At 42.3% G+C, this 10,588-nt stretch overlaps 1 protein-coding gene across 1 annotated transcript; it reads right to left on the bottom strand.

Moving 5' to 3' along the window:
• Positions 1-5,337: 5,337 nt before the first annotated feature.
• On the bottom strand, positions 5,338-6,306 carry OR10G6 (olfactory receptor family 10 subfamily G member 6; the record flags this gene model as incomplete). The annotated part of the gene is made up of 1 exon (XM_080815554.1): positions 5,338-6,306. The coding sequence occupies exon 1, from the start codon at positions 6,271-6,273 to the stop codon at positions 5,338-5,340; it is 936 nt and encodes a 311-aa protein (XP_080671680.1). The 5' UTR covers positions 6,274-6,306.
• Between the last annotated feature and the right edge of the window lie 4,282 nt (positions 6,307-10,588).

Here is a 10,588-nt window from a genome sequence, read left to right as displayed (position 1 = left end):
TCCCATGCTCTACACATCCAGGGTGAGATTTTACAGTCTGGCCTCTAGAGATTCTCCCAAAGCTTGGGATTGTGTGTTCACTGAAATATCAGAACAGCAGTTCCTGTGGTTTATGGTACGCTCATCTATGGATTTTGTCTCTCTGAATCTTAAGGTCTTGTCTTTCTGCACACGCTCTTTCCAGCCTCTTCAGTGGGTCAAGCTCAATGTCAAAGTTTCATGTGAATTTTCTTTTTCATTTCAATCTAACCAGCCTTTAGTTTTGAAAAATATCTCTATCTGCATTTGCATCTTAACTTTTACAACCTTTATCATAATTCTCTTATTTCATCCCAGATGGATGATTAGACAAATGATCTCCTACAAGGTTTCCTCAATTGTCATCTCTCTCCTTGAATGAGTCACTCCACCCTGCAAGTCACTGCCTGATCAAATCCCAGCCACGTGTGTCTCACTGATCCCCTAGAACTGCAAGCCACCCCACCCTCCCCACACTTCCTTACTGGGCTCCATAACATTTTCACTTCATAACTCAAGACTATCTAAAATCTGATAGATTGTTGTCTATTTATTCTTTTTTCCTCCATCCTTCCTCTATTCAGGACACTTCTCTATTCAAGTAGATTTCTTCACCCTCTTCTAAATTTATCCCAATTTCCTCTTGTTCTCCTCAGTCTGCTCTAGTCCACGTTAAAGAAATCAACCTTCATTTTTACCTGATGATATCTCCAAGGATTCTTAGAGCTTCATGTGTATCTGAATCCCCTGAGAATCCTAGATACAGATTCTCATTCCGCAGGTGTGGAATAGGGCCCGGGATTCTGCCTTTCTGACTCCTCCCCCAGTGTGCTGCCCACACTGCTCTCCCATGGTTTACACTTGGAGAAGCAAGGATCTAAACCACTATTTGAGATTAGATCAAGTCTTTCTCCCCCAGGTAGTTTTTCTACTCTGTCTAGAAGTGTCCTGGGGTGTTCAGGGATGTGAACTCCAGAGGCATTGACAGTGTACTGTGTTAAGGACCCTGTTCCCAGACTGGCTTAGGGTACTGCCTCCTCTTGTCTGTGGGTGTATCACACAGCCCCCTGGGAAGAAGGCCTGTGCTATGGATTTTTGTGCTTCCCATAAGCATCTTTGAAAGAGCACTGCAGAAAGAGCATGGACTTTGGAAGTAGACGGACTTGGGTTTACATCCCTCCATCACCACTTATTGGCAAGATGGCTCGGTTTCTCATCTCACGCTCTATATGCCAACTCCACATCTTTAAAATAACGATACAAGGGACGCCTGGGTGGCTCAGTTGGTTGAGCGCCTGCCTTCGACTCAGGTCATGATCCCACCGTCCGGGGATCGAGTCCCACATTGGGCTCCTTGCTTGGCAGGGAGCCTGCTTCTCCCTCTGCCTCTGCCTGCCACTCTGCCTGCCTGTGCGCTCTCTCTCTCTCTTTCTGACAAACAAATAAATTAAAAAATAATAATAATAAAAAATAAATAAAATAACGATATGTGATGAACATTCTGTTAACAGTAGGCATCGACCCTGGGACATGGGACACAGCACAACGTCCTCACTTTTTCTGAAATAGTTACCCAACCCACAGATTTCTCCATGACCCTTTCAGTCTGAGAATATTATTACTTCACAGAAAAGCCTAGTCTGCTATTGGACAGTTTAGATATGTTAGAATATTCTTTACATGCAGTTTAAATCAAGATACCTCACTACCATCAGTTAGTTCTATCTTTGCCCTTTGAATGCAGTGAAATAGTCAAACTATGCAAAAAATGGAAACAGAAGCAACTTTTGATAAAATTGTTCATTCTATATTTTATCACTTCTGGCATATGAAAAAATCTGGCTGGTGGCTGCCAGTCTAGCTATTTTTCTATGATTCCTCCTTTCTTGTCTGTCTGTTAAGAACATTTCCTGTATACACCAATTTTTAAGAACATTTCATGGAAACAGTGGGGGTAGAAAAATGATAGAACTTTTGAATATCAAAATAGAACCTTAGAGATCATGTTGCTTAAATTTATTTTGCAGATGAAGAAATCACTTCTAGAGAGATCAAGTAAAACAGGGGTAAATTGAAACGTTCTTCAGGAATTTAGAAAAAAGCATAATCAGATTTCTTGCTGAATATTAAAATTAAAAAATTACTACATAAGTGATCTGAATAGATATATACAAAGATAACTTAGATGGAATGACTATTAGATCATGGCAGCAAAACATATAAATCGAAACATTTCTAAATAATGTATAATACACTATAACACAAAATACATATAACACACAAAATTATTTATAAATCCACTTAAATAACTATAAGAAAATAGCTGGAAATAATCTTAACATGAATAGAAAATGTGGGAGAGTAGTTCTACTGGGTATTTAACAGGTTTTTTTAAAAAGATTTTATTTATCTATTTGAGAGAGAGAGAGAGAGAGAATGAGATACAGAGAACATGAGGAGGGAGGGTCAGAGGGAGAAGCAGACTCCCTGCTGAGCAAGTAGCCCAATGTGGGACTCCATCCGAGGACTCTAGGATCATGTTCGGAGCTGAAGGCAGTCGCTTAACCAACTGAGCTACCCAGGTGCCCTTTAAAAGGTTTTTTAAAATGCAGCTACTCAAAAAGTTTGTGCTAACATACTAATGGAATTTGTATTTTGTCTGTGTGTGTCATATATGCACACATATATAAAAGATATGCATACACATTTTATATATATATATATACATATATACACACACACACATACATATATATACAAAGGATATTGTGAAAGAAGGTCAAGTACATGTAAGAATTTAGCATACTTAGAAGATAGCATATTAAGCCTGTGTGTATGACAAGTATTTATAAGGGTAATGTGATAATCAGCTATTCATTTGGGAAATGAAAGCTAACACAATTTTCCAATTTGCTTCTTTCTGTAATTAAAATATGCTACTTGGATCAATTACTTAAGTTTCAAAATAGGAAGCCAGAGAGTTATTTAAATTTTAAAACAAGAAGTCAAATTTAGAAGGAAGGCAAAGCATACTGATTATCCAAACTCTAAACGGTAGAATGTTCTTAGTTACTAATTTTCACACTGGAGAAGCATTCAGGCTTGTACTTACCCTCTCTGCTTTATTTTTCTCACTCTCAAGGCTAGATAACCTCAAAACACACTTGAAAACAAAACACCCTTCCTAGCGGTGAAGTTACATGGAGAACATGACTTCCTATAGTTCATTCTAGCGGAGAGTTCAAACTCTAGACTCAGACTTCACTTTACCCCTCAGCTCTGCTGCTCTTTTAACTGTGGTTGGAGACTAAAGTAAAATTTGTTCTTTGTTATGTTTTTAGGTGTCTTTTTTTAAATTGATGAAATGTATCTTCTATTTCTCTATTAAAACTTAAACAACAAATTAAGTTTTAGACGTAAGCATTCATGATATGTCATTGACCTTAACGGGAGAGGAGGCCCTTCTACTTGCTTTCCTCTGACTTCCCCGCAGTCCGTTCTGGCCCAGTGGTTTACTGGGGCAGTTCTGCCTCCTCTTGGCCTGTGGGATGTTGAGGTGCCCAGGACACTGTCCTTTGTATAGGTGCCCGGTAGTTTGTCAACTGCCTTTTCCTAGCCCCAGGGCTCTTCCCCAAATAGTTGATTAGACTTTTCTAGAACATTCTCCTAGGAATATCCTGAGAGGATTTTTGTTTTCCTCCCCCTCACATAAAAACTTCTGCCTACTCCTTTCCTTTGACTGACTCAATTTTACAAGACCTTCAACCCATATGTTATCCAATACTTCCCATGATGTTAGCTTTACAAATTCTAGACCTGATGCTCTTTCTCGGTCTCCTTTCCCGAACTACTACAGTACTTATGGTCCACTGAATTGTACCAGCTGTTTCTTAATCATTTTCTTTTTTTTTTTTTTTTTTTTTTAGTTTCTTTTTTTTTTTTTTTTTTTTTATTTATTTGTCAGAGAGAGAGAGAGGAGCGAGAGTGAGCACAAGTAGACAGAGTGGCAGGCAGAGGCAGAGGGAGAAGCAGGCTCCCTGCCGAGCAAGGAGCCCGATGTGGGACTCGATCCCAGGACGCTGGGATCATGACCTGAGCCGAAGGCAGCTGCTTAACCAACTGAGCCACCCAGGCGTCCCTCTTAATCATTTTCTAGTCCGATATTTTATCTTTATGCTCAGATACAAATTCACGTCCTTCTCATAAGACTACAAACTCTCTTAGAACAGCCAAAAATGTCACAGTTTTGGAGTTGTACGGCACACATTCCATTTCTGAAAGTTTCTGGTCCAGAGAAACTAGTTCTTATCCATTATCATAGTTTTTTTTAACAAATAAAGTTGTTTTTGGAGAATATAGTGATCCTTTCTGGGTTTTACTCACTCCTGTACATTTGAAACAATGAAACCATGTCTCACATCCTGTGTCCCAAAACCTGGAAGTGAAGAGCCTTCACGAGCTACTAGCAACAGTCTCAGGAGGAAAACCAGGCTTCAGGTCATCCTCTTGCAACCAGGTCCATGCCCCATCCCATCCAGCTCCTCATTCTTACTCAACAGTTGTAGGAAAATGCCAGAATGTGGTAGTGCATACATTCTTTGCACCACCTCCTGTGATCTGTTTCACTGATATCCATGGGAACACCAGGGGATCTAGTCTGTGTTTGCGGAGGGAGAAAGCTTATCCTTGACATACCTCCCTCAGCTTTATCAAGGGGAGCCCTGTGCAAACTGAGGAGGCTAGAACTGGTGAGGTAGTGATGCAATGCTATGAACAGCTCCCTCCCAGTGTGGTGGAATTGCCTCCTCAAGTTCAAGTCCATCTACCATTTTTGTCAAAGTAAAAGGCTGAGAATAGGAAGTATGGAAGGGCCACTCTCTTCCCTGACTTCAGTTTCCCACAGCTACATGGGAATAAAAACACCTACTTTATATAACTGAGGTCAAGGTCAAACTTCCTGTTTTGCATGAAGGTTGTTTGTAACATGTAAAAAGCAATATGGGAATCAGCTCAAGGATTAGAAGCAATAATAAACATGCAGATTGATGTCACAGAGAAACAGACTTTTTTTATGTGGATTTTTACTTATCTTGGATCTTTTCTGCAAGCTTCTATCCTTGCTGAGTTGCTTTGATTTCCATTGGATTTGAAGGTAGAAATATGAAAAATCATGTTTGAAAGCAGGAAAAATTCCAGTCTCCATTTCTGCACCTAGGAGTCTTCTACTCTCTGCATGGATCCTTCTTTCCTTTCTCTTAAATCTCCCCAGTTATCTGTGTCCTAAATCTTAGTGTCTTTTGCATGTCTAGGGCTCATGAGTCAGTGAGGCTGCACATCTTTGCGACCTCCCAGCCTCCACAATGCTGCCTTCATCTCTTTGTTGCGGAGTGTGTAGATGATGGGGTTAAGTAAGGGAGTGATGACAGTGTAGAAGACAGCGACCACTCCATCCAGGGGTTCCTGAGAACCAGGACGAAGGTAAATGAAGGTGCAGGGCACATAGTAAACAATGACAACGGTCAGGTGGGCGGCACAGGTGGAGAAGGCATTGCGACGCCCATCGACGGACTGGATTCGCAGGATGGCAGCCACTATATACCCATAGGAAGTGAGGATAAGCATAAAGCAGGTGAGAGCCAGGAACCCAATGTCCACAAAGGTGACCAGCTCATTGATGGTGGTGTCAGCACAGGCCAGACGCAGCATGGCGGGAATATCACAGAAGAAGTAGTCTACCCGGTTGGGACCACAGAAAGGCAGCCGGAATATGAAGCTTGTTTGGAAAAGTGAGTGGAGGGTGCCTCCCAGCCAGGTGCCAAAAGCCAGGAAGTTACAGACATTGCGGGTCATAATGGTAGCATAATGTAAAGGCTTACAAATGGCCAGGAAACGATCATATGCCATTAACGTGTAAAGGAAGCATTCAGTACAGCCCAGAAAATGGAAAGAAAAAAGTTGGATTACACAACCTCCAAAAGAGATAATCCGGCTATCCAAGAGAAAGCCAGCCAGCATCTTGGGGACAATGGCAGAGGAGATGGTCATGTCCAAGAAGGAGAGGTGACACAGGAACCAGTACATGGGGCGGTGGAGCCGGGTATCCACCAAGACAGTGAGGATGATGAGCCCATTGCCAGAGACGGTGAGGGCATAGATGACAAGAAAAGCCAAGAAGAGTGGCACCCCCAGCTGCGGTGGGTGGTGCAGACCCACCAAAATGAAGTGAGACACAGAAGTCTGGTTTTCACTGCGCATTTCCTTACTGTTCACCTCTGCCAGAAGAAGTAGCAGAAGGGAAAACTCAAGGTCGTTAAATTCTCTAGGCATGGAGATATATTCTGTCATTCCCAAATATGGACACAGCAGGGTCTCAGAAAGAGAGAGACTGTGCTCCAGCTCTTGTTCTAAATCATTCTGTCACCCCCACACCCGACCTCCCTTCACCCCTACCCACCTGAGCCACCATGGATTTTGGAATTCTGCTGGGTTCTAGGGAGCAAGAGTTTTTTCCAAGGTTAAAATCTATGTGACAGGTTATGTGTATGCAATTCAGGAGATTGAAGGAAAGACCACACATAGAGTTCTTCATGTCAGGAAGAAGTACTGTCATATAAAACCTGAATCGATCCCTTAAGGAAAGGCTATCCCATTGTTTTCCTTCCCTTTGCTCTCTGATCTATAACCTAGAGAGATAATTAACAGCTTATTTATTTAACAACACGAGAGTTGGAATTATATTTCCTAACGTAGATGTGCCCAATAAAAATCAGCAGAGATTTTTAAACATGCATTCTTTGGGCTACACATTTGAATAAAGCTGTGGGTAGAAATAACCATTTTCATTAACTGCATCTCAAAAATACTCATGCCATTTAAAATTTTTCATGATAGTGAAGCAATATAAAATCTCATCCACAAGGCACCAGTTGTGATCTTTTTTTTCTGCTTTTGGATAAGTGCAGTCTATCTGTCAGTTGATCCATCAATCCATCCGTCCATCCTTCCATCCACCCATCCATCCGTCTGTTCACTAAGGAAGCATGTATTAAATCTTAGGAGCGTGACCTTAGAGGTCAGACCAGAATTAAAAATCCTAGCTCTTGCACTTATACCATTAGTAAACTTGGAAAAGCCCATTTCCCCTTTCCTTGCTTAATTCTATAAGTGGGGACAATCATTGTTCCCATTCCACAGGACAGTTGTAAGGATTAAATAAAATCACATAGTCCATAGCAGCACTCAATCAACATTGGCTATTATTTTCCATCAAAGTACGTGGTATGGTCCTCATTACCAGGCAAATCCACTCATTGCATCATGCCTAAGGTCTGAAGTGAACCCGTAGCTTCCAGAGACTTGTCCCAGAGCAGATCTCAGTCCCTGGATTTGAAGCAGCATGACAAAGGCCTTTTATCCCGGGACTCTCAGTGACTGTCATCAGCCACAGGGAAAGGTAGAAATGAGGGACACGACCAGAGCTCTTCTGATGCCTAGGGCTCATGTAAGGGGATCCTTCCCAGTGTCACCTTTCTTCCACTCATTTTGCTTAAATAATCTGTTTACCAAGTGGAGACAAGCATTCCAAATGACGTGTCACCTTCCAGAATCATTCAGAAGGCTTCAGAGGGTGTGGAATGAAATTTGGTTTCCTGCTAGACCCTGAATGGGCAGAAGACCCAACATTATAGCTATGGCTGCCATCTGGCTACTCCCTTCTATACCACCAGTCATGGTGTATCCGTGATCTTATCCCTCCCAATTTTTGTCAGTGCTGTAGAGACTACGCTTGCTAATGCAAACAGGCTTTCTGGGGACTGAGCAATTTCCTGGTCATGAGACTTTCTTTGTTAAACCCAGGAGAGCTGAGGGCAAACTGAGACAGGTGGTCCCCCTCGGGAAGGATCTAAACCACATAGAAACGAAATAATCTCTCACCATAGAGCTATAGAATCTATTCTGAAAGAATTTCAGAGAAAATTCTTAGAGACTTCCTAGACACTTTCTTGCATACCAACCTTATCAGCACCACAGCATCCAAGGGCACAGTGTAAAATTACTGGCATGGCCTAGAGAACAAGGGGCTTTGTAATATGGTGTCGACTTATTTCCCCAGCCTCCCCTGTCTGTGCTCCATCCCACAAATTTGTGCTATGGCCAGACATTCTTTCCTGTTTCCTTTGGCATCAGTCCCTTTAATCTAGAAGGGCTTTGTTCTGCTGATTCCTGAAAGTTTTCTACTCATCTTTCAAATCTCAATCATATGTGATCTACTAAGGAAAGCCTTTGCTCCCTTTCCCTGAAATCATCACTCGGTCTTTGTAGCCTCCACAGTCCTTCACGTTTCCCTGGGCTCACAAAACACGCTGCAATTTGCCCTTCTGAATGTCCAAGTTCCCCCATTAGACTATGAGCTCCAAAGGGACTTTGTCTCATTTTCTTTTCATCCCATGTTTGTGGCATATCTTTCTCTGGAAGATTCTTTTTTTTTTTTTTTTAAAGGTGTATTTATTTATTTTAGAGAGAGGAAGAGAGAGAGTGGAAGGGAGGGACAGAAGGAGAGGGAGAGAGAAATCCAAGCGGACTCCATGCTGAGCACAGAGCCCCACACTGGGCTTGATCCCACAACCCTGAGACCACCACCTGAGCCGAAACCAAGAGTTGGATGCTAAACTGACTGTGCCACCTAGGCTCCCCTTGCACTGAAAAAATTGAAAAAGTCTTAAATCCTATAGAAGAAATGCATTCCCTTCTGTCTGGATGTCCCTGTTATCTAGACACTGAATCCAGGATAGTATCACTTAGGTCTTAATGTAGCTCCAGAAATCATAAGAATTCCAACCAAAGGTCATTATTGACTAATTAAATTATTTTGAACAAATCTCTTAATATTCTTAGTCTCAGTTTCTCCTTTGTTAAAAACAACAACAACAACAACAACAAAAAACAGAGACAAAGAGAGGGAAGAGAAGGTGGTGTAGATTCCCACCCAAAGAAGAAATCGCAATCTCTCCTGCATCCATATCAATTCACATTTTAAATGTAATTCTTACACATAGAAGATCAATTTTCATGCAAGCCTAAATTCCCTTTTGTTGTGTTCTTTTTCTCTTGTCTCCCCACTGCCCTGCCATCGCCGTCTTCATTCATTTTTATAATTTCTTCTTCTCTCTGCATAGAAATAATAATTTCTCCCCTGGGAAATCCAAAAAATACCCTCCTTTCCCCATTAGAAACGAAAACTTCTCCAGTTACACGATGTGTACAATTTAGTCAGGATCACATGATATTATCAACTTACGATAGACTCATCTGTGTGATGGGAAAAGAAGCAGTCTCCACATGCAGTCCTGGGGAAAGGGACATTAGTACCCTAACACTAGCATTCTCTGGTCATTCCAAATCCTGGATGAGCTGAACTAGGCTTAAGCTAGAGGCTGAAACTCATCTGGGTTAGAAAACTCTGAGAGGTCTTTGGTGAGCAGAACATAAAGGCCCCCCCTCTCCCCACCATGTATTTGTAAAGCCCAACCTGTTAGGAGATCTTGGCTGAGCTCTCGTTTCCAACCTCTCACAGCCTTCTAATAAGTATGTATCTCAGAAGAGTCTCCAACACTCCACCTCTGCCTGCCTTCTGGAGTCTTCTCTGCTCATGGTCTCTACCTGCCTGTGACTTGGCCATAGGGCCATAGCCTTCTGCTTGCTTCAGCTCCTTGCTCTTTGCTGTTTCTTGGGGAAGCCCCTTTTTGAGCTGGGCAGGTGCCCTGGGCTCTCTGATACGCCCCAGCTTGATTTCGTCACTGTGCTCTTTTTGTACACTTCTCTGGGAGCATCTGTCCTCTTCGTAGCCTTGTTCAAAGGGTTGGTCGAGATGTCTGTGGGCTTTGAGCTCTGGAGTCTCTTTCTGGAAAGCAGCTTCTTCCTTCCTGTAGTGCCCATGGGGGCTGATGTCACTTCTGCTTCCCCCTTCAGGGACAATTAACTTGCATGAAAATAAGGCACAGTGGGGCTTTGTTAACAGCAAAATGGGAGCTAGGGCTTTTCCAGGAAGTTTGCTTGGTTGCTGGTTGTGTCCCTGAGGCACAGGATCCTGCTGAGAGTATACACCTGATCAGGCGACAGGAAGGACCACTTCTCCTGTTTCTCTCTCTTGTAAATTGGAGATAATGTTGCCTTATTTGTTTATCCCATAAAGATGTGGAGATGGAATTTGAAAGCACTTTAAAGCCAAAAATGTTACATGAATGCCATATGTTAATTACCTAAAAGTGTCCTCTGAATTCCACTCAGCTTGAAAGAGTAAATTCCTAGGACAGGCAACACTGTTTCAGACAGAAATGTCTTGATCTTCCAAAAGGCAAGTAAGAGACTGAGCTAGGGGTGCCTGGGTGGCTCAGTTGGTTAAGCAACTGCCCTTGGCTCAGGTCATGATCCTGGAGTCCCAGAATCGAGTCCTGCATCAGGTTCTCTGTTCCGCGAAGAGCCTGCTCCTCTCTCTGACCTCTCTGCTCTCTTGTGCTCTCTCTCCCATTCTCTCTCTCTCTCTCAAATAAATAAATAAAATCTTAAGAAA

Source organism: Martes martes, assembly GCF_963455335.1.
Source record: "Martes martes genome assembly, chromosome: 10".
Classification (NCBI taxonomy): Eukaryota; Metazoa; Chordata; class Mammalia; order Carnivora; family Mustelidae; genus Martes; species Martes martes.
The sequence above is the reverse complement of the archived record's forward strand: the minus strand, read 5'-3'. Positions and strand labels throughout refer to the sequence as shown.